This window comes from Erpetoichthys calabaricus, chromosome 4 (genome assembly GCF_900747795.2).
Source record: "Erpetoichthys calabaricus chromosome 4, fErpCal1.3, whole genome shotgun sequence".
NCBI lineage: Eukaryota > Metazoa > Chordata > Cladistia > Polypteriformes > Polypteridae > Erpetoichthys > Erpetoichthys calabaricus.
This window is the reverse complement of record NC_041397.2, coordinates 37,263,391-37,288,681: the sequence shown is the minus strand read 5'-3', so window position 1 is coordinate 37,288,681 and position 25,291 is coordinate 37,263,391. Positions and strand designations below refer to the sequence as shown.

The following is a 25,291-nucleotide window of genomic DNA, read 5'->3' as shown; positions in this document are numbered from 1 at the left end:
TACTATAACTAAGATGATGTGTGAAATGCAGATTTTTAATGCTTTCTGCCTTCCATCAGTTGATGCAGTTTTTAACAGTGTAACCCCAATAAGTATATAAGAACTAAGAATGAGACATAGCAGCATAAAAAGAAACAATGTTGTATTGAACCATCCAGCTTTACGTTTGGGTAAAAATAATTGCAGGCTAAGTGGTCCATGATCATAAAAATAACTTTATCACTGTAGACTTGCAGAAGCTAGGTCTTATGATTGGAAGTACAATTATGGAAACAATGACTGCAACAAACATCCAGAGTGACACTATAATACCTACCCATCATGCGGTTGGTATTAGTGCTGTGATTTTGTAGCAGGAAATGCATGGCAAGAAAGCGGTCATAAGTTAATATTACCAGTGAAACTTGACTGCATTGAGTTAAAGAAATGAACAAAAAAGATATCAGCTAAACATGCTTCATATGAAATAAAACAGAAGTTAAAAATAAACATTTCTGTCACTTTAGGAATGGCAGCTTAGTTGTTCCTAAATCGACTAAGGCTAAGTGATTAAGAATAAAATATTTTGGATTATGAAGGTTTTGCTATAAATGTATTAATATAATGATAAAAACATTTGAAGAAACTGCAGAAATGTACTCAATAAACAGAAAAATATAAAAACAGCTAGCAAAGGACATGTCACATAAACTGTTTATATAATGTTAACCTTAGCTGGGTGGAGATGTTTTTGTCAGACTTGCTAATCCAAAAACAAAGATTATATGACGTTGAATTAGCACAATATACTCAAATAATACAATATATGGAAGGAAGAAAAAATAAAATGGAGAGAAAGTAAAACAGTATGAATATTTTACTTTTTTTCATAAATAAAGCTGTTTTTATGTTAAGAATATGTTACATAAGTAGTAATACCAGATAAGACCTGTCAAACGGATGATTGATGACCTTAAACCCCGACCATTATTATGAATTATGAAAAGTATATCCCATCCCCAAATTATTAATTATGAAATGTATATCCATCCATCCATTATCCAACCCGCTATAACCTAACTACAGGGTCATTGGGGTCTGCTGGAGCCAATCCCAGCCAACACAGGGCGCAAGGCAGGAAACAAACCCCAGGCAGGGCGCCAGCCCACCACAGGGCACACACACACACACCCACACACCAAACACACACTAGGGACAATTTAGGATCGTCAATGGACCTAACCTGCATGTCTTTGTACTGTGGGAGACACGAGGAGAACATGCAATCTCCATGCAGGGAGGACCCGGGAAGCGAACCCAGGTCTCCTAACTGCGAGCCAGCACCGCTACAGCCCATGAAATATATACCATACCCTAAATTACGAATTATGAAATGTATACTCCCACATCCATATTATGAAACTTATGTACCCACCTGTGACCTGTGACGTCGTTTAAAAAAAAAACTAAATTTAAAACTAGTAATATTAAGAAAATATAAAATAATAGGAGACTCATTAAAATATACACTTCTCTTGATTGCAATTCCTACCCAAGCAAGAGTGTATCTTTGGTCACTTATTTAAATAATTTGAACATGATCATGATCATGTCATAATATACAAAGGTCATAAGGAATCTTATTAAAATATGTGTTAAATTGTAAGTGCTTGTTTATCTTTTAAATATCATATGAAAGAAAATATCTTTCTTGTGAAAATTAGCAAAAGTATTAATATCTTATTAAAAAATGTTCCCACATCAAATTAACCACTTGGGGCCTAATGTATAAACAGTGTGTACACACAAAAATGTTGCGTACACCCTTTTCCACGCTCACATTGCAATGTATAAAAACTAAACTTGGCGCAATTTCTCACGCCAGCTCAAACTATTGCGTACACATGTTTTTGACTCAGCTTTGCAAACTGGTGCCATCCAGCGTCAAAGCAGTGCTACTGTTCCTATGAGGTTTCCCTTTATTTTTTAGATTCAGATCCCTAACGCAGCTTTATCAAATACATTGAAAGTAATTGCATATCGTTTAAGTGCTAACACCTGATAGCACTGATCTCATTTAATTAGCTGTTATTATTTTTCTTTTATTCTACATTCAGAGAAGCACAGCAGCATGATGTTTACATTTATAAGACATTTAGAAATATTTCTGCTTTTGTTATAGATTTAAATGCTGGACTCTCTTTTCTTGATTTCATTATATTTTGCCCTTTCTCTGTGCAGTTTTTCCTCTTTGTTGTATCTTATTAATGACAATTAAAAACGAGCAGAGCAGACACCCAGGAAAACAACACTGAATCATCAAAGGCTGCTAACTACTTTAGCTTCAGACCCACTAATTAGTAAATAATGGATTAATTAAACAATTAGAACAACTAGAAAAGTAGAATGAAAGTCATCCATCCATCCATCCATTTTCCAACCCGCTGAATCCGAACACAGGGTCACGGGGGTCTGCTGGAGCCAATCCCAGCCAACACAGGGCACAAGGCAGGAACCAATCCTGGGCAGGGTGCCAACCCACCGCAGGACACACACAAACACACCCACACACCAAGCACACACTAGGGCCAATTTAGAATCGCCAATCCACTTAACCTGCATGTCTTTGGACTGTGGGAGGAAACCGGAGCGCCTGGAGGAAACCCACGCAGACACGTGGAGAACATGCAAACTCCACACAGGGAGGACCCGGGAAGCGAACCCAGGTCCCCAGATCTCCCAACTGTGAGGCAACAGCGCTACCCACTGCACCACCGTGCCACCCCAGAATTAAAATCAAGATGAAAATATTGTTAAAAAGAACAAAAATACATTAGTCTCATATAACTGCTTGGTGTATATATATATATATATATATATATATATATATATATCTATAATAATAAAAGGCAAAGCCCTCACTGACTGACTCACTGACTCACTGACTCACTCATCACTAATTCTCCAACTTCCCGTGTAGGTGGAAGGCTGAAATTTGGCAGGCTCATTCCTTACAGCTTACTTACAAAAGTTAGGCAGGTTTCATTTCGAAATTCAAAGCGTAATGGTCATAACTGGAACATATTTTTTGTCCATACACTGTAATGGAGGAGGCGGAGTCATGTATCGCGTCATCACGCCTCCTACGTAATCACGTGAACTAAAAACAAGGAAGACATTTACAGCAAGAGTCACACGCGGGAACGAAGGTAAATGACGTTAATTTTTGACTGTCTTTTAATACTGTGTAAGCATACATATTAACACATGTGCAATTAAACGTGTGCATTTACGGGGTGATTTCTCAGGCTTAAAAGCTCACCTTTTATCAAACGCGGGAAGAAAGGTAACTGACGTTGTTCACTGTCTTTTAATACTGTGTAACCATACATATTAACACATGTCCAATTAAACGTGTGCATTTACGGGGTGATTTCTCAGGCTTAAAAGCTCGCCTTTTACTAAAAAGGTAAATGCAAAACTATTTTCAATCAGTTTATTGAAACGCTCCCGTTAAGGATTGCAATAACATATTCGCGAGATAAAAGAACGAAGTAGGGGGAAATGGAGGAACAGCCGCAAACAGCGAAGAGCAAAAAATTAATTAAACAATTGAGAAAGGAGCGAGTGAAGCATACAAGCATGTTCATAAGGGAAACAAAGCACGGTGTAAAACGTAACTTTAAATTAACTTTATAGAAACACTCCCGCTGCGGATTGCAATAACATATTCGCGAGATAAAAGTTTAATGAGAAGACACGAGGTATAAACGAACCACACGCCATGGCGCAATGTTAGGGGCAACAGTTTCAACCATTCTATGATCTGCTTCTCGCAACTGAAAGACGGCACATGGCGGATGTTAGCCGACTTGCTGACCGCAACGTTAGGGGCTTCAACTATGGCGCTGACGCCACATCTCAGTGCCAACACTTTGCAGACTGTACTTAAAAGACACGCCCTCCTCACTGGACAGTTAAAAACACCAATCAAACTAACGATGACATCAAGTATTACCCAATCCAAAGTAGGAAAGGAGGCATCTTCATAAAATGCGTGTGGGATGATTTGCATGAGACGCTGCTTTAAAAAAAAAATGATAAAAAAAATATGGGATAAATCCCGTCCAGTATTGATTCAAAACGGGACGCGCAATTTCATTCTCAAACGCGGCACGATTCCGTATTTTAAAGGACGGGTGGCAACCCTACAGTGCCAGGTAACCACCCATACAATCAGATTGTGATTCAGACTAGGAATGCAATGAATGTAATTACCCCGATCTACATACAAGGCGAAAGTCTCGCAACATTCAAAGATGATGGTTTGGGATAAGTACACCATACAACATAAAACAGCTTATGAAGCCTTGAACCGAAAAAAGCAAGATCTCAGAGATCGTAAAAAAAAAAAATAGGAGGTAATGTCGTTTTACTCGCTGTACATTTTAGTCAAACATTACCAGTTATTCCACGAGGGAGACCAGCAGATGAACTCAACGCGTGTTTAAAATCCATGCTTCTCCCACGCTCGGTTATATGTCGCGTGTTCTCCGGTAGGTGCACCAAAAAATGTATACATTTAAGCATGTAATGGGCAAACAAAAAATGAGGTATACCCGAAGGCACTGCAGTAGTACTTCATGTAACTTTACTTCTTAAATGTTAATGTTTTACTGTTTAATAATTTATACGCTTCTTATATGTTGTTCAAATTCTTTTATCAAAATACCACTGACAGCGCAATGCACGATAACATGGAGTGAATACACCATACGCATCCGCCCACGGCTGCCCTGCTGTGCGCAGATAGGAGTTGATTCTACAATAAAATAAAATAAAGATAAAAACAGTAAAACAATCATCACCCATAAAGCGTGTGTGTGTGTATATATGTGTATATATATATGTTGATATGTGGATGTGTATATGTATATATATATATATATATATATATATATATATATATATATATATATATATATATATATATATGTAGATATGTATATATATGTGTATATGTATATGTATATATATGTTTATATGTGTGTGTGTGTATTTTATATATATAAAACACAGCAACACTCATAACAATGACAACACAATTACATTGACAATCATGTTACGTTATTTTTAAAATGTTTCCTTTTTTTTTCATAACCTCTTTAACACACTACTTCTCCGCTGCGAAGCGTGGGTATTTTGCTAGTATATATATAAAAAAGGAAATCCTGGAATGGAAAGCAAATGCAAGGCTACGATACGTGATAATCTCGAAAGACATTTAAAAGACCCACAAGACCAAGGAGACTTGCCACGGTGCATCTCACGGGGACCATAAACATGAGACTTGGTGCCAAGAGATTGTCCAAGAGCTGTAGCAAAAAGGACAGCGGCTGTACAGTCTTTAAAGAGATCGAAGGGCAGCGCGACAGCAATTATAACCCCCCCCTTTCCGAATGCGAGCAGCGTTATACATCCTGCAAGAAAGAATTCAAACACACCCGGGGCCAGTAATAAAAGATAGGTATTGCTTTAACAATGTCACGTGAGGCCAGGCAGTGAGCCATCATTTAAAACAAGTCAACAGACCTCTAAGCTAGCAGTTGTTGGATTGCTTTTGGCAGGCAAGCATCATGTGCTCGGAGCTCTTAAAACAACGACATGTGACAGGCAGAAGAGGCAGCTAGCAAGCAGCAAAAAGACAGCAAATGATCCAAAGGCAGATCCTTAGCGTACATTCAGCCGCAACACCCTTCACAACACGAGCAGTATTATACGTCTGGGAAGAAAGAGATGCAACCAGGCATGGGGCTGAAAATAAAGGACAAGTATTGTTTTTACAAAAGTTTTTAAAGTAAAAGTGAAAATAATGCATATGTAACAATTCACAAGAAAATAACAATCTCTTTAAATTGTAGATTGCCTGCCTAAGGTAAAGTAATCCCTAATGAATGGGGACGTGGGAATGAGGGGTCCTTTCATCGGATTAGCGCTATTTCAGATGTGGAATGGCAAAATGGGGGAGGCAGCTTGATGAATGAGGTCTCCAGGACTTAAAATAAATCCAAATCATATTATGTGATATCATCTAATGTGAAATTCTACTCCGTACTTCTAAAATTTTTATTTTTATATTGTATTGAGGATTTATTCTGTTCTATGTATTGTACTGGGGCGGCATGGTGGCGCAGTGGTAGCGCTGTTGCCTCGCAGTTAGGAGACCCGGGTTCGCTTCCCGGGTCCACCCTGCGTGGAGTTTGCATGTTCTCCCCGTGTCTGCGTGGGTTTCCTCCGGGCGCTCCGGTTTCCTCCCACAGTCCAAAGACATGCAGGTTAGGTGGATTGGTGATTCTAAATTGGCCCTAGTGTGTGCTTGGTGTGTGGGTGTGTTTGTGTGTGTCCTGCGGTGGGTTGGCACCCTGCCCGGGATTGGTTCCCTGCCTTCTGCCCTGTGTTGGCTGGGATTGGCTCCAGCAGACCCCCGTGACCCTGTGTTCGGATTCAGCGGGTTGGAAAATGGATGGATGGATGGATGTATTGTACTGTACGGCTCAGAATTAAAAGACAATGAGTAAAATGACAAAGTAGAACTTCATAATGACGTTTACAAACGTTGGCGCTAAACACATGCAGAGCAGGTTAGAGACTATGAAACCAGTGAAATTAGAAAGGCTCAAAAAACAAACAAAAAAAAAAAAAAAACGGTGCTGTACACATGTGGAGAAAGTTAAAGGATATGAAAGTAGGAAAATTAGAAAATCTAAAAAAAGAAAGTAAAGATCGCAGTAGCGCAAACAAACAAACTGCCTCATTTAACTATGCACCAGTCTAACTTTGGTTTTGCACAATAATTACTACACTATTGCACCTTAACACTTAATTCTACTTTATTCACATAATTATACCTATTTATTATGTTCTACTATACTGTTATCTTTCAATCTATGACTTTTTGTTAATCTAACTGATATTCTTCTAACTTTGCACTGTTTTTGATAAGCGGATCAGGATGCATTTCACTGCGTGTTGTCCTGTATAACTATGCATGTGACAAATAAAGAATCTTGAAAATTTCAAAGATGGAGTTTATCATACATGCATTTATTGGTTACTTTGTTAGTGTATATATATTTATCTGTCTGCTTATTTAAAAAGCTAAATTTACCCCAGGAGTCAAAAATGTTCTGTCTAGCCCTTGTACAAAAACTTAGACAAAAGCTGGGGTATCACCTTGGTAACCCCATGTACTTTTGGAACTGTGAAAGGAAAATAGCACGACTTTACAGACAGGAGTACAATGCAGAACTCTACTTACTTTTTTACTTTGTAAAAAAAATTATTAACTGCTGATGATATAGATCTGCGGTGGGTTGGCACCCTGCCCAGGATTGGTTCCCTGCCTTGTGCCCTGTGTTGGCTGGGATTGGCTCCGGCAGACCCCCGTGACCCTGTGTTCGGATTCAGCGGGTTGGAAAATGGATGGATGGATGGATGATGATATAGATTGTTTTGTCTGTGCTGAAATTCCAAACAGAGAAACCTGTCCTGACCTCATTAAAAAGATTCATCATATTGGAACTGGCAAGATTACAAATATTGTTTTTACAGAAGTTCTGAAATAAAAGTGAAACTAATGAAATAGCAACAATTCAAAGAAAAAAAAATCTTAGAAGTGTGTATCCAGAAAACCAAACACGGGGGTTGGCGAGCGAAGCGAGCAGGGGGCGAAGCCCCCTAGTATCTATATATATATATATATATATATATATATATATATATATATATATATATATATATATATATATATTTACCAAACATAGTTTTCTAATTTCTATACTGTTCCCAAAACACAGAACTTGGGAAATAACACATCACTTAATTAGCCCAGGAGTCCAATTAAAAACAGAAGCTGGTTGGAACAAAAACCTGCAGCCATTGTGGGCCACAGGACCGAGGTTGGGAAACACTGGTTTAAGCCATCTGATTGTAATCAACCTGTAACAATACAATGATGCATGAATGGCCAACATATTCCAAATACCATAGCTGCTTTAGCATTGTTACTCTCAGTGCACCACTCAGAGTATTTTTACCTAATGTATCTGAGTGTGGAATCACAGCTCTACAGTAGCTGATCGGAAAGTTCTATGGCGGGTTGTGTTGAAAGTGTTGATAATTATTGGGATATAGCATCTAGCACAGGCTGCCTCAGGTCCTGAGCCACTTTATAAAGCACATATTTACATATTATGACAACTCACTTCTAAGTCGATTTAGATTTCCAAGCGCTATCTTCTTGGAGTTCTTGATATCATTTTTAAAATGAAATGCAGTTTATTACATTATACAGATTTTAAACTTCATTAAAATAATGTATATTGTTAATAATTAAACATGTGAGGACATGGTGGCACAGCACTAGTGATGGGGATTTAGGGATTGTTCCTGCCTCGCGGCTTGAATGGATAGATGGATGGAATAATTAAACATGTACTACAAAGATATTTCAATATTTCATAAAAGTTTTGAAGAATCAGCATTCAATGCTTACAGATGGCTTGGCATCTATTACAGAACTGATCGTGTGGTGATTGGTTACTTGGTGAAAGAAAACGGAGGACAGGAATAGGAGGTTAGTTCGTTTGAGAGAGACACTACTGCTGCAGTAAATTATTTCATTGAAGGTCGTGCACGGTGCAGCAAGCATTTTGTGGGAGGCAGGAACAATCTCTAGACAGGGCTCCAGCTCATCGCTAATACGATGTTTCCCCATTTTTAATACATGCTTTAATTCCTATCATTATGAAAATGATATCAAGTATACATCTTAATATTTAAATTGTTCAGAGAGCTGTAATATCATGAATTTAATGTATTCTGTGTCCTGTCAGAGGAAGAGAAAGCCTGTTTAAGAAGCACGTAGTGATTCAGACACATAGAGCACATAAAAGAACACATAGAAAGAAGCATTTACCATGCTACTTTAGTTACGATGGGAATTGAGAAACTAGTAAATAAAATGATTTTAAGATGAAGTTTATGACGCTCTACTTTGATGACAAAATAAAGTACATGAGTAAAGTGGAAATTTCAAGATTAAAGTTGACATTTGGACATTTTTTTCACCTGTATCCCTATTTTTTTTTTCTTTTCTCTTTACCCTAATACGCTTCCATATGACACTCAGATGGTGAGCTATGACTCGCCTTTTCATGGTGACTTTGATATCTGACCACTTCTTATTTATTTTAGTCATTTTGCAACTTTCGAAGTTTCTCCGCCACTCTGTTACTCGATCAACTTCCTTTTGTTGTTTATATCACTGCTTAAACCAACAAATAGTATGTTTTTCCTTGCCTCCACTTGGTATTCGCTGAAATTCTTCTATCTCCCCCGTGCTTTTGCCATTGTCTTTTCCATTGCCATTGTCTTTTCACAGAATGCTGAGCTTAAGGGCTATTTACATTGATTTGCATATTCAAAGAGGTGTAATTCTGGGAGGAGTTTGTGGACTGGCAGCAGGTGCGTGTGTTACTTTTCACGCTGACCGGGATTTATGGAGTGGAAGAACATGGAAGTTGGCGAACGCACAGATTTATGCATCTAGTTTTTTTTGTGCGTACGTACATTTCCACTTTTGTCGGTACACAAGAATTCTATGCACGCCGTTATGCATGAGGCCCCAGGATTTGCAGGGTTATAATAAACTTTTTTCATGTAATCATCCATCTTCAGCTGTAAAAGAAAAAGGAACATTCAGTTCAGACATTTCATCCGCTTTTTCCATATTATGTTCCCTGTAAAACCCCAAAGGCACTTCATATGTATCAGGTTCAGAGAAATGGTGTTTTAAAAAGGCATCGGCTATATCGCATATTACTAAGTAAGAGTTGTCATCCATGTCATGAAAGGCACGTACAATGGCCTCATTGAAATAATGTTCATTTTTGAAATCATTGACAGCATTTTCTGCAAACATTTGAGTCTTTTGAAAAGGCAGAAAGATGTTAAAGCAATCCACAGTCTTCGTGACCAGACTCTTCAGCTATGGCTTCATTTAATTGTACTTGTCCCAAAGAACAGTTAGAATTGTACCAAGCAGAACTGAATCAATGGTTCCTTAGCTCAAACATTCTGGAAACTGTGCTTGTTTTCATTGTCTTAGGAGCATTCACAAAGGTGTCCATTCTGGGTGTTTCACAGTGTTTGTACTAAAATGATAGATTTTTATATAGAACTAGCAAAATACCCGCGCTTCGCAGTGGAGAAATAGTGTGTTAAAGAGGTTATGAAAAAGTAAAGGAAACATTTTTAAAATAACGTAACATGATTGTCAATTTAATTGTGTTGTCATTGTTATGAGTGTTGCTGTCATATATATATATATATATATATATATATATATATATATATATATATATATATATACACACATATATCTATAATAATAAAAGGCAAAGCCCTCACTGACTGACTGACTGACTCACTGACTCACTCATCACTAATTCTCCAACTTCCCGTGTAGGTGGAAGGCTGAAATTTGGCAGGCTCATTCCTTACAGCTTACTTACAAAAGTTAGGCAGGTTTCATTTCGAAATTCAAAGCGTAATGGTCATAACTGGAACATATTTTTTGTCCATACACTGTAATGGAGGAGGCGGAGTCACGTATCGCGTCATCACGCCTCCTACGTAATCACGTGAACTAAAAACAAGGAAGACATTTACAGCACGAGTCGCACGCGGGAACGAAGGTAAATGACGTTAATTTTTGACTGTCTTTTAATACTGTGTAAGCATACATATTAACACATGTGCAATTAAACGTGTGCATTTACGGGGTGATTTCTCAGGCTTAAAAGCTCACCTTTTATCAAACGCAGGAACAAAGGTAACTGACGTTGTTCACTGTCTTTTAATACTGTGTAACCATACATATTAACACATGTCCAATTAAACGTGTGCATTTACGGGGTGATTTCTCAGGCTTAAAAGCTCGCCTTTTACTAAAAAGGTAAATGCAAAACTATTTTCAATCAGTTTATTGAAACGCTCCCATTAAGGATTGCAATAACATATTCGCGAGATAAAAGAACGAAGTGGGGGGAAATGGAGGAACAGCCGCAAACAGCGAAGAGCAAAAAATTAATTAAACAATTGAGAACGGAGCGAGTTAAGCATACAAGCATGTTCATAAGGGAAACAAAGCTCGGTGTAAAACGTAACTTTAAATTAAGTTTATACAAATGCTCCCGCTGCGGATTGCAATAACATATTCGCGAGATAAAAGTTTAATGAGAAGACACGAGGTATAAACGAACCACACGCCATGGCGCAACGTTAGGGGCAACAGTTTCAACCATTCTATGATCTGCTTCTCGCAACTGAAAGACGGCACATGGCGGATGTTAGCCGACTTGCTGACCGCAACGTTAGGGGCTTCAACTATGGCGCTGACGCCACATCTCAGTGCCAACACTTTGCAGACTGTAGTTAAAAGACACGCCCTCCTCATTGAACAGTTAAAAACACCAATCAAACTAACTATGACATCAAGTATTACCCAATCAAAAGTAGGAAAGGAGGCATCTTCATAAAATGCGTGTGGGATGATTTGCATGAGACGCTGCTTTAAAAAAAAAATGATAAAAAAAATACGGGATAAATCCCGTCCAGTATTGATTCAAAACGGGACGCGCAATTTCATTCTCAAATGCGCCACGATTCCGTATTTTAAAGGACGGGTGGCAACCCTACAGTGCCAGGTAACCACCCATACAATCAGATTGTGATTCAGACTAGGAATGCAATGAATGTAATTACCCCGATCTACATACAAGGCGAAAGTCTTGCAACATTCAAAGATGATGGTTTGGGATAAGTACACCATACAACATAAAAGAGCTTATGAAGCCTTGAACCGAAAAAAGCAAGATCTCAGAGATCGTAAAAAAAAAAAATAGGAGGTAATGTCGTTTTACTCGCTGTACATTTTAGTCAAACATTACCAGTTATTCCACGAGGGAGACCAGCAGATGAACTCAACGCGTGTTTAAAATCCATGCTTCTCCCACGCTCGGTTATATGTCGCGTGTTCTCCGGTAGGTGCACCAAAAAATGTATACATTTAAGCATGTAATTGGCAAACAAAAAATGAGGTATACCCGAAGGCACTGCAGTAGTACTTAATGTAACTTTACTTCTTAAATGTTAATGTTTTACTGTTTAATAATTTATACGCTTCTTATATGTTGTTCAAATTCTTTTATCAAAATACCACTGACAGCGCAATGCACGATAACATGGAGTGAATACACCATACGCATCCGCCCACGGCTGCCCTGCTGTGCGCAGATAGGAGTTGATTCTACAATAAAATAAAATAAAGATAAAAAGAGTAAAACAATCATCACCCATAAAGCGGATAGTAGACGTGACGTACTATATGTGTACCACATTTCAAGTGTATAGGTGAAACGGTTTGCGAGCTACAGGTCATTTAAAATCCTGGACAGACACACAAATTGCCACGGTAGCAAATTACAGAAGAAGATTTAACTGTTTAATAATTTATATTTATATGAAATGTGCTTCTTATATATTACTTCATATTCTCATATGATAATGATGTTAATGTTTATATTGATTTCTGTGTTATTAAAACTGCATGTATGTGTGTATATGTATATATATATATATATATATATATATATATATATATATGTACTAGCAAAATACCCGCGCTTCGCAGCAGAGAAGTAGTGTGTTAAAGAGGTTATGAAAAAAAAAGGAAACATTTTAAAAATAACGTAACATGATTGTCAATGAAGGCCCGTTTCAGTCAGTAAGTCTTATGTGTGTGTTTATGTATGTGTGTATATACCGGTATATGTAGATATGTATACAGTAATCCCTCGCTATATCGCGCTTCGCCCTTCGTGGCTTCACTCCATCGCGGATTTTATATGTAAGCATATTTAAATATATATCGCGGATTTTTCGCTGCTTCGCGGGTTTTTGAGGACAATGGGTCTTTTAATTTCTGGTACATGCTTCCTCAGTTGGTTTGCCCAGTTGATTTCATACAAGGGACGCTATTGGCAGATGGCTGAGAAGCTACCCAACTTACTTTTCTTTCTCTCTCTCTTGCGCTGACTATCTGTGATCCTGACGTAGGGGGTGTGAGCAGGGGGGCTGTTCGCACACCTAGACGATACGGACGCTCGTCTAAAAATGCTGAAAGATTATCTTCACTTTGCTACCTTCTGTGTGCAGCTTTTAAGTATGCTGCACGGTGCTTCGCATACTTAAAAGCTCAAAGGGCACGTATTGATTTTTTTATCTGTCTCTCTCTCTCTGCTCCTGACGGAGGGGGTGTGAGCTGCCGCCTTCAACAGCTTTGTGCCGCGGTGCTTCGCATACTTAAAAGCAAACAGCCCTATTGATTTATTTGCTCCTTTGAAGAGGAAGCTATGTTTGCATTCTTTTAATTGTGAGACTGAACTGTCATCTCTGTCTTGTCATGGAGCACAGTTTAAACTTTTGAAAAAGAGACAAATGTTTGTTTGCAATGTTTGAATAACGTTCCTGTCTCTCTACAACCTCCTGTGTTTCTGCGCAAATCTGTGACCCAAGCATGACAATATAAAAATAACCATATAAACATATGGTTTCTACTTCGCGGATTTTCTTATTTCGCGGGTGGCTCTGGAACGCAACCCCCGCGATGGAGGAGGGATTACTGTATATATGTATATGTATATAAATGTTTATGTGTGTGTGTATATTATATATATAATATATATATATATATATATATATATATATATATATATATAAAAGACAGCAACAGTTATAACAATGACAACACAATTACATTGACAATCATGTTACGTTATTTTTAAAATGTTTCCTTTTTTTTTCATAACCTCTTTAACACACTACTTCTCCGCTGCGAAGCGCGGGTATTTTGCTAGTATATATATATATATATATATGACAGCAACACTCATAACAATGACAACACAATTACATTGACAATCATGTTACGTTATTTTAAAATGTTTCCTTTACTTTTTCAAAACCTCTTTACCACACTACTTCTCCGCTGCGAAGCGCGGGTATTTTGCTAGTATACCAATAACAGTTTGTTAAGGATTTGTTTTTTTGTGAAGCTGCCTTCACTCGAGTGATCACTTCGAGCTGACTTGCTGGCTAACCATAAGCGTTACCTGGTAGGTAACCACCCATACAATCAGATTGTGAATCAGACTACGAATGCCGTGAATGTAATTACCCCGATCTACATGCTGTCAAATAAACGAACCACACGCCTTGGTGCAATTTTAGGGGCTTCACCTCTAGCGCTGACGTCCGAGGTTTGATTCCCGTAAGGGAATGAAGTGAGTGGGTGGTTACCTACCAGGTAACGCTTATGGTTGGCCAGCAAGTCAGGTAACATCAGCCACGGTGCCTTCAGTTGTGAGAAGCAGATCATAGAATGGATGAAAATAGTTTACTGTCAAATAATGCAAAGAGTACACGACACGTCTTTCCCCCTTATTCTTGGCTCATCAGGCGTACAGACTCACTGCACTCGCTTACGGTAATCGAACCTCGGATGTTAGTGCTAGAGGGGCTTTGCAGCGGTGAAGTATTGCTTTTAAATTTTAATTTAGAAGAAAAGAAAACCTTTTTAAATTAAGTTTTAAAAAGAGGTGTAAAGATATTGACAATAAGCTACGCAAACCCACCAAGACATGCAATCGTTTAAATCAAGGCATGAGTCGAAAAACACCATCCCATAATATTAGTTAACGATTAACACATTTCTATATGTATTGTAAGCATACAATACAACTGATAATATGTTGCGCTTATTTATCTGGTGTACTGACATTTTTGTGCGTTTAACGGCTGAAATGTAACGTGGTTTGTGCCCTTCAGAATGAAAAGAGTTTGCATTTACCTTTTTAATAAAGGCGAGCTTTTAAGCCTGAGAAATCACCCCGTAAATGCACACGTTTAATTGCACATGTTAATATGTATGCTTACACAGTATTAAAAGACACTCAACAATTACACAGTATTAAAAGACAGTCAACAATTAACGTCATTTACCTTCGTTCCCGCGTTTGACTTGTGCTGTAAATCTCTTCCTCGTTTTCAGTTCACGTGATTACGTAGGAGGCGTAATACGTGATGACGCAATTCGTGACTCCGCCTCCTCCATTAGAGTATATGGACAAAAAACAGGTTCCAGTTATGACCGTTACGCGTAGAATTTCGAAATGAAACCTGCCTAACTTTTGTAAGTAAGCTGTAAGGAATGAGCCTGCCAAAGTTCAGCCTTCTACCTACACGGGAAGTTGGAGAATTAGTGATGAGTGAGTCAGTCAAACAAGTTCCAGTTATGACCATTACGCTTAGAATTTCGAAATGAAACCTGCCTAACTTTTGTAAGTAAGCTGTAAGGAATGAGCCTGCCAAATTTCAGCCTTCTACCTACACGGGAAGTTGGAGAATTAGTGATGAGTCAGTCAGTCAGTCAGTCAGTCAGTCAGTGAGGGCTTTGCCTTTTATTAGTATAGATAAGTTCTCTTACCATATGGAGAGACATGGGGGGGACCTTATAGACTGTTAGAGGAGATGAAAGCATACTTCCTGGGTGTGGGAGTCGGTAATGGGGTATGACAAGGGGTATGGTTTACAAAGCCTTTCCCCCAAAAAACAGAGGCTTAGAGGTCATAAATCATGACAGAAGTCTACCCACCATAGTAGGTGGGGGTGTACATTTCATAATTCAGAAATTGGAGGTGAGATATACATTTCATAAGTTATAATTTGGGGGCGGGGCTTAAGGTTATCAATCATCCATTCGACAGTTTCTATCTGGTATTACTGGTTGTACATATATTATAATACTATATGTGCTTTTCAGTACAGTATGATTTAAAATTATTTCACATTCTGTGTTGGATTAACTGTATTAATTTCTCATCTGGTTTTGATCATCACAATATGGTGTAAGAATGACAAGAGAACAAGAAAAAGACTTAGGGATCCACCCTGTATACTTGACAAAAGGAAGGTTGCAGTGCAACAGAGTAATCTCTTAAGACTGAGTCTAACACACTGTAATTAGACAAATTAATGACAGGAATATCACGATTTTATAGTGGGTTGGTAGGAAGATGCATGTATCTGAGGTTGGAAGAGACATTCAGCAGTGATTATTCTGCTCAGAGTAACTTTGAGCACTTGCCATACTGACTTGGCCAATTTACAGACGTCCAGCTCTGCTTTCTGTAGGCTGTAGCTTCAGACACAGCTGGCATGGGTTTTTCCAAGTCATTTTTGCCGTTCTCTTTTCTCTAGCATCGGTCCAGCAGGATTGCACCCTTAGAGACAGCACCTATATAGTGATATGTATGGTAATATTCAGGAAAATGGACAGCAAAACTTTTCATGTACTGACATTTAGCTTTGAAATAAGATTTAGCCATTAGGTGTGCCAAGACATGCAAACTAATATTTCTAACAGTTTTTAAAGGTAGTTTATAAATAAGGCACTGGATGTGTGTGTGATTCTTAAGATTTATACTTAGCATTTTGTATTGTTATTTTGTCAGGTGTAAACATTAAGTTTCATGTATGTTCAATCAAACAAAGGTTCAATCACTTTGCATTGAGAACAGTCACTTCAGTACTATGTTACTATTTGCAGAAATATTCATTATTAAAAAATATTCAAAAACTATACACTTACTTAAGTGAAATTCTTCTGTACTACAAAATAAAGATTAGCATCCTCAGCAGAGAATTTCGATTAAGGATAAATATGCTTTATCATTTGTTGTAATGCTATCAACTATGAAAAGTCTTGGCCTGAAGCAGCTTTAAAAGGGCACCATTTATTTTGTCAGAAAGGCCCTAGCCTGTCGTCTTTTTACTTGCTTTGTTTTGAGTTTCTATGAGCCAAGCTGTGAGTTAAGGTCATCATCATCATTTGAGAATGCAGGTGCTGAACATCTCACTGACGAATGATTAAACAAACTGTGTGCAGGAGAATGCTAGGCAAGAATGAAATATATACTCACTAATTTGACATTTAGATTTATTAGAGCTCATCAATACCTTAGACAATGAAGTTAAAATACAATGCATTATGATATTAGTTAGTCTGAGGAATATAGGGGCTTAAGAGTTGATTGTCGAAAGTTAAAGACCTTTTCCTGCACATGTGCCTGTGAATTACGCAGCAGTCTGGCCTCTGCCAGACCAGTGGGCAGCTGCATGCCATGACTTAACAGCGCTGCTGTCTGCAGCCACGGACTCTTATATTAGCATGCGCATTTATGTTTAATTTAGCTAGCATTTAAGTTTATATGCCAATGCTTCTTTATCCATATTAGTGATTATAACAAAAAGATACAGTAGCACATACTGTATTAGTTGGCTTAAAGAAGCAAATGTTAATGGCTTGTCTTTTTTCTTTCTTTCTCTCAAATATGAATCACTGTGTCAAGGTTGCTCGCAGTTTGGCCCTTATCAGTGAAGCTGTGCACTGCCGATGACTGGCGCAGTCGCCTATTATGCTAGTCTTAGCCATACAGGATGGTAGTGCAACACGCAATCAGTTATTGAATTAGGTTTCATATATGGGTCCTTCGGATCCCAGCTTAATTGTTAAGAATGGAATCATTAAGAAGTGATTAACTGAAAAGCCATTGATCTTAACAGGTCAGGATTAGGCAGTGAGAATGAAGGGAGGGGTAATCAGGTGATGTTCACCACCTGGTGGCAAATACGTCCTGCCAGACAAAGTAGTTGTTATGAGAAGATGGACTGGGAAGGAAATTTTGTTATGAGAAGGTCTACTGGGAAGAAGATTATTATGGGGATGTCTACAGGGGCAAGAATATTGTTATGAGAATGTCTGCAACACCAGGTGACTGTTATGGGAAAAAGTGCTGAGTGAGGACAACATCATGAGAAACCATGTGCAGTAGATGTTGGGAAACGAATGTGAAAGGGGGGCATTTTGTGATAAGAACTGTAATATATTCGGGGCTCACTTCATGAACTGAGACGGCTTTATGTGCTCTGCAATTGTTTTTTATGCTGTGCAATAAAGTCTAAATTCTGACTGCCTTTCTGAAGACTCTGCGCGTTTGTTCTGAAGATTACTCCACAACAAGCACAGAGATGAAAGTGAATAATGTGTTCCTGAATTATATTGTTGAAGTGCAACATTACTAAGCTTGATGAAATGGAAATAACAGAAAGGCACATATTAAGATATTTAGTAAACTTTACAGCAGTGGGCACTACTCATAAGTTTAGCTTAGTTTCATATTCTGGAAGTATTGTGTCTATACAGTATGTGCTGTGTAAAATTTGTCACCACCAGTTAGGTAGGATAAAAGAGCTTTAAAATGGTAATATCTGAATGTTAGAGTATTCCTTCAACCTGCAACGATAAATAGCTTGCAGACCTCAGGATAACGATAACAAACAAAAGTGGATCATAATTCAGACCAATTCAGAACTGTGTCAGAATGGAAGAAACAGCAAATTTGATGGAGGATGCTTATTCGGTGATGGGGGATATTTGTTCATGCATACCAAAGAGCAGTACAGCACAGCAGAGCTGTAAACCCACAATATGATGGAAACCAATATAATATGTATGGGCATTGTCTTCAGAAATCATCAGGAGGAATTAGATTTTCATTTCAGGGATGTAAAAGTTGGGACAGTTGTATGTTGCTATAAAATATTAAAACAAAGTTAAAAATGTCAAAGTTCCTTTCTGCTCTTATAGAGGAGGGTGTATACCATGATGGTGTGGAGGCTAGACAAGCCATTGCCACCAATGCATTTACAGTTATTCTCTATGAACAAACAGACCATGTACCATCAGAATGAATGCTGCAGTTTTTTAAAAAACAGTGGAATTTATTTACATCTTCATTTACATAATGGGAAAAAAGTTAAATAAATTTATCCAAAAACAATGAATATTTTAATTATTCTGGTGTTCTCTGTTTGTCTGAAAGAGAGTTAGGTTCCACATAAATACTGCATTTATTTTTTCTGCATTTTGTGTAATGGTTTAACTATATTTGTAATTTTGTGCGGTACTCAAGACTTGGAGATAAAGTACACATCAAGTAAAAAAATGAATTCAGCCTTTTTTAATGTTGCAAATTTAATTTGTGATGTTTTATCCATTTGTTAATAAAATGTTAACTTCAAAATTTAATTTTTCCTTCATGAAAAATATGTTGAATATCTAATAAATGCTTCTTGTATCAAAACAAAGAGATAAAATACATTTATGTACAAAGGGAAACATTCTTAATTTTACATTCTTAATTTTAACATTTAAGAAAAAAGCACTCAAATTTCCACTGTTCATACAATCAATGAAGTAATGCTTATTTAATCTACTAGTCTATGACAAAGGCTACAAAATTACAAAACTGTTCACAAGGAAAAAAACAGTTCTTAAAATAAGTGATTATTTAATCAAATACAAAAACTTAGTCAACAAAACAATGACATCTGCACAGATACATTTGAATTTACTTTATTAGTTATAACTTGTAATTATCTTATACTCTGTAATGTAATAACACAATTACTATGCCAGAAATTTGATTTTAACTACTTTCTTCATAGCTGTCTTCATCTCATCAGTTTTTAGTGTGTAAATAATGGGGTTCAGCATTGATGGAATTGTAGCAGACAGAGAGTTATTAAGAATTCTTATATTGGAATCAATAAACTGTGCCAAAATATACGTAAGAGTCAGGGGAACATAAAATATTATAACTAAGATAATGTGTGAAATGCAGGTTTTTAGTGCTTTTTGCTTTCCATCAGTTGATGTCATTTTAAACAGTGTAACACCAATGAATATATAAGAACAGAGAATGAGGCATAATGGTATTACAAGAAACACAACTGTATCGAACCAACCAATCGTTTCGTTTGGGTAAATGTCATTGCAGGCTAAGAAGTACACGGGTCCATGATCACAAAAATAACTGTTTACCACCGTGGACTGGCAGAAGCTGAGTCTTGTGATTAGAAGCACAGTAATGGATAAATTGATTGCAGCAAACATCCAGAGTGACACTATGATTCCTACCATCCTGCTGTTAGTATTAATGCTGTGATATTGAAGAGGGAAGCATATGGCAAGAAAGCGGTCATAAGCTAATATTAACAGTGAAAGTGACTGCATTGCGTTAAAGAAATGAACAAAAAACATATCAGCTAAACACGCTTCATATGAAATAAAACTGGAGTTAAAAAGAAACATTTCTATCAGTTTAGGAATGACAGCTGTAGTTGTGCCTAAATCGACTAAGGCCAAGTGAACAACAGCAAGATATTTTGGATTGTGAAGACTTTGATCTAAATATATTAATATAATGACAAATATATTTGAAAAAAGTGCAAAAATATACATAATAAATAAAAAAATATAAAAACAGTTAGCAAAGGACATTTCCTTTAAGCCTCTTATATAAAACATTTCTGGACGAACAAAGGTATTATTTTCAGAACTTTTTAAACTCTGAGAACTCATCACAAGCATATTCTTGGCTTTTTCATTCAGTGTAATATACATTTTTCTAGGAAAAAATGTTAGATATTTGCTATTAATTTACAGTCCTCCTGACCACAGTATTTATATCAATGCTTCTAAATAATTGTATTGAAATTTGAATAATGTACTATTTATTATATGTTCTTTTAATAGATATACTGTAATATTCACAACACATTAGTATAATCTGTGCTTTCAACATGCTCATAAGTTACACAATAACATTTAAGGTAAGATATCCTAAACAATACAAACATATCTTTATGCTTCTCCAGTATTTTGTCTTCATCAGTTTGTGAAACAGCAAATGTGCACAATAATATCAAAAAAAAAGTAAAATTGTTCAAATATTTTTGAAATTGTTTTTCTTTTGAACACAGTAATTTGAAAAGAGTACAATATAAACTTTTGAAACAGAATCATACAGACACATTGTTGCAATTTCTAAAACTAAAAAACAATCACTGATAATTGTACTAATTTAGATTGTGTACTTACTGCTTTTTGATAAGCTTATGCATTAAGAAAATAGTTATATAGAAGTTTCTCATGTGAAGATTACTCCAACCTTTGAAATATTATTTTTACAATGTAACCTTAAAGAAATGAAAAAGTAATAAGAATTTATTTTGTTTCTGGCATGCAGGAGTACAGCTCTGCTTGTAAGTAAAAAATGAAGCTTTCTTTAAAGATCCAAAAAATATTTAAATTTGACATATTCTACAAAGAGTTATGAAATTCTTGTTGTTACAGTTCTTGAAATTCCATTTTGCCTTCTTTACTGGTTCATATTTAACAAGCTATTTTATATAGAGAATGGCAGTGTTTTTAATGAGATGCTAATAATATTCATAAAACTGACTATTGTTAACCTTTCTTAGCTCACTTGAGACATTTCAAGCAAACAGTATATACAATTACATCAGCACAATGTATGCAATTAATACAGTAAGGCATGAATATTATCATTAACATATTTTTCCTAAATAAAGCTATTTCTCTTTTAACAGTATGCCACAGACATACAGTGTAGTGATATTATTAGTGATATTCACCGTACTATGATTTAAAATGATTCCTATTTCTGTTGTGGAATAACTGCAATTTTTTGACAGTTTTTGATCATCGCAATATGTACATAAACAAATACAACAACAACATTTATTTCTATAGCAAATTTTCATACAAATAATGCAGCTCAGAGTGCTTTACATGATGAAACAAGAGAAAAAAGACAAAATAAATAAGAATTACAATAAGGGAACACTTATTAACATAGAATAAAAGTAAGGTCCGATGGCCAGGGCGGACAGAAAAAACAAAAAAGACTCCAGACGGCTGGAGAAAAAATTTAAATCTGTAGGGGTTCCAAGCCATGAGACCGGCCAGCTCCCTCTAGGCATTCTACCTAACATCAGTTACCTCAGTCAGTCCTCATGGTATTCAGGGTTCTCATGAAAGAACTTGATGATGACGGTCATGTGGACTTCTGGCCTTTAATCCATCAATGTAGGGACATCATGGTGCTTTGATCTGGTGGTGGTGGCGCAGGTCGCCACCCAGAAAACCGGAAAAAGAACAGACGAGAAAGTAGGGGTTAGTACGGATTTTAAATATAAATACCCTGAATAATAATGATAATTAAATGAATATACAGAGCATCAGGATTAAACTAAGATGAAGTTATGAGAAGGCCATGTTAAAGTAATGTGTTTTCAGCAGTTTTTTTAAAGTGCCCCACTGTATTAGCCTGGCGAATTCCTATTGACAAGATATTCCAGATTTTAGGTGCATAACAGCAGAAGGCCACCTCACCACTTCTTTTAAGTTTAGCTCTTGGAATTCTAAGCAGCTGCTGGCGCCCTGTCCGGGGTCTGTTTCCTGTCTTGTGCCCTGTGTTGGCTGGGATTGGCTCCAGCAGACCCCGTGACCCTGTAGTTTGGATATAGTGGGTTGGATAATGGATGGATGGATGGATGGATGAATTCTAAGCAGACACTCATTTGAAGATCTAAGGTTACAATTTGGAGAGTAAGGTGTAAGGCATTCCGAAATATAAAATGGAACAAGATTATTTAAGGTTTTGTAAACTATAAGCAGGATTTTAAAATCAATTCTAAATGACATAGGTGACCAATGTATTGACATCAAAACTGGAGAGATGTGCTCGGATTTTCTTTTCCTAGTTAAGATTATAGCAGCTGCATTCTGCACTAGTTGCAATTGATTGATGTCTTTTTTGGGTAGTCCTGAGAGGAGAGAGTTACAGTAATCTAGTCAACTGAAAACAAAAGCATGGATTAATTTCTCAGCATCTTGCAATGTTGCAAATGAGCCATAAAGCCATTAATGTTCTTTCCTGCTGCCTAAATACTCATATTCCCCCCATTTCCACACCCTGGTTCCTTCTCTTACCCTCCATATGCCAATCTAGATTTGAACCCAGATCTCTACAAGTGTACATAAGGCTTTTGACCATCTTGACCTTAAGTGTTTAATTAGATCTATTTGTAATTTGGTTGTACAGCTAATGGGTCAGCTTCACATTCTTGTTTAAAAAGGTTGGATGTTAGTCAACTACACGCTTTAAGAATATGCTGTTGTGCTGTAAAATCTTTACCTGCTTCAGTTATACTTGTTGAAATAAGACAAATATCTTTAAATATTACAGATTACAGTTGCTGTTAATGTGCTGGAATAAAATTAAAGAGCATACAAATGAATAAGCATAATTAAGTTCTGTTTGGGGTTTGTAATAGAATAAGAATGAAATAGAATAGAACTTGTTTAAATAGTGTGATTATTTCTTTAGCCTCTTTCTCAGATTCACAGAGTCAAAGTCAAAGTGAACTTTATTGTCATCTCAGCCATATACAAGTATACAGAAAGACGAAATAGCGAAGCTCAGGGTCCACAGTGTAACAACATGACATGCAAATAATAAATTAAAAATAGAATTAAAATTTAAAAATTTAAAAATTAAAAATTAAAACACAAACAATGTGCAAAGATAGGACAAAGAAGTAGCAGCAATACTGATGTGTAAGATATGTAATATAATAAATAAATAATAATTTCTGTATTATCTATATCTATTATTTATCAGTGTATGCTAATAGTTGTTTAAGATGTGTAAACAATGACAGGTCAGAATGTTTCATAGCAGAAGGATAACAAGAGTGTCAAAATATTTAAAGGTCAGTATGAGATTTTCAGTTCTTTTCTACCTGCACACTCGTCTTTACAGGACAGTGGCTTGCATGTATAAAAGTTCTGTTTTTAGAGGTGGTTGAGGACGTGTGGAAGGTCCCAGGGGGCAGCCTGGTGTTAAGGAGTCTAACAGCTTGGGGATAAAAACTCTCCTGCAGCCTGACAGATCTGGCTTTGATGCTGCAGTATCTTCTCTTAGATGGCAGAAGTGTGAAAAGTCCATGTGAGAGGTGTAAGGGGTCCTGCACAATGTTGCAGGCCTTGTGGAAACTGCGTTTGTAAAATATGTCCTGTGGTGAAGGGAGAGGCACCCCAATAATGTTCTCTGCTGTCTTCACTATCCTTTGCAGGCGCTTGCGGTCGGATATGTTGCAGTTGCCATACCAGACAGTGATGTAGCTGGTCAGAACACTCTCAATGGTGCCTCTGTAGAACAGGTGAGGATGGAAGGGGGAAGACTTGCTCGCTTCAGTCACCTCAGGAAGTGTAGTCTCTGCTGGGCTTTCTTAGTGATGAGGTGTTATGTGTCCACGTAAGTTCCTCAGTTATGTGTACACCGAGGAACTTGGTACTCCTAACAGTCTCCACACCTAAACCGTTGATGCTGAGTGGGATGTGGGCAGGACGTGATTTTCTGAAGTCCACGATTATCTCTTTTGTCTTGTCGACATTGAGAGATAGATTGTTGTCTTCACACCATGTGGACAGCCGTTCCACCTCATCTCTGTATGCTGTTTCATCATCCCTGCTTATCAGTCCCAGCACCGTCGTATCACCCGCAAACTTGATGATGTGGTTGGTGTTGTGCATGGCTGTGCAGTCGTGAGTCAGCAGGGTGAACAGCAGTGGACTAAGCACGTAGCCCTGCGGTGCTCCAGTGCTCAGGGTGATGATGCTGGAAGTGTTGTAGCCCATCTGAACTGACTGGGGCCTCTCTGTCAAGAAGTCCAGGATCCAATTGCAGAGGGTGGTGTTCAGGCCCAACCTGCTCAGTTTTACAACCAGCTTTGGTGGGATGATTGTGTTGAAGGCAGAGCTAAAGTATATGAATAGAAACCTGACATATGTGTCTTTTTTATCCAGATGTGTCAGGGAGAGGTGAAGGGCAGAGCATATGGCATCCTCAGTTGGCCTGTTTGAGCGGTATGCAAACTGAAGAGGGTCAAGGGAGGCAGGGAGATTAGTCTTTATGTGTGACATGACTAACCTTTCGAAGCACTTCATTGTGATTGGTGTGAGTGCAACTGGTCTGTAGTCATTCATGCATGTCACTGATGACTTCTTCAGCACTGGTATGATGGTGGTGGACTTGAAGCATGCTTAGACTGATGACTGGCTCAGAGATGTGTTGAAGATGTCTGTGAGGACACCAACCAGTTGACTGGCACATTCTTTGAGCACACGACCAGGTATGTTGTCAGGTTCTGCAGCCTTGCATGGATTGACTCTGGATAGAGTCCTCCTCACATCAGTTAT

At 37.4% G+C, this 25,291-nt stretch overlaps 1 protein-coding gene across 1 annotated transcript; it reads right to left on the bottom strand.

Moving 5' to 3' along the window:
• Nucleotides 1-18,891: 18,891 nt before the first annotated feature.
• On the bottom strand, nucleotides 18,892-21,366 carry LOC114650978 (olfactory receptor 1496-like). The gene has a single exon (XM_028800933.2). The coding sequence runs from the start codon at nucleotides 20,624-20,626 to the stop codon at nucleotides 19,631-19,633; it is 996 nt and encodes a 331-aa protein (XP_028656766.2). The 5' UTR covers nucleotides 20,627-21,366; the 3' UTR covers nucleotides 18,892-19,630.
• Between the last annotated feature and the right edge of the window lie 3,925 nt (nucleotides 21,367-25,291).

Bases quoted from the DNA above. Each gene is read 5' to 3' on its own strand.
- LOC114650978 (XM_028800933.2), bottom strand. From the start codon at position 20,626: ATGTATATTACACTGAATGAAAAAGCCAAGAATATGCTTGTGATGAGT.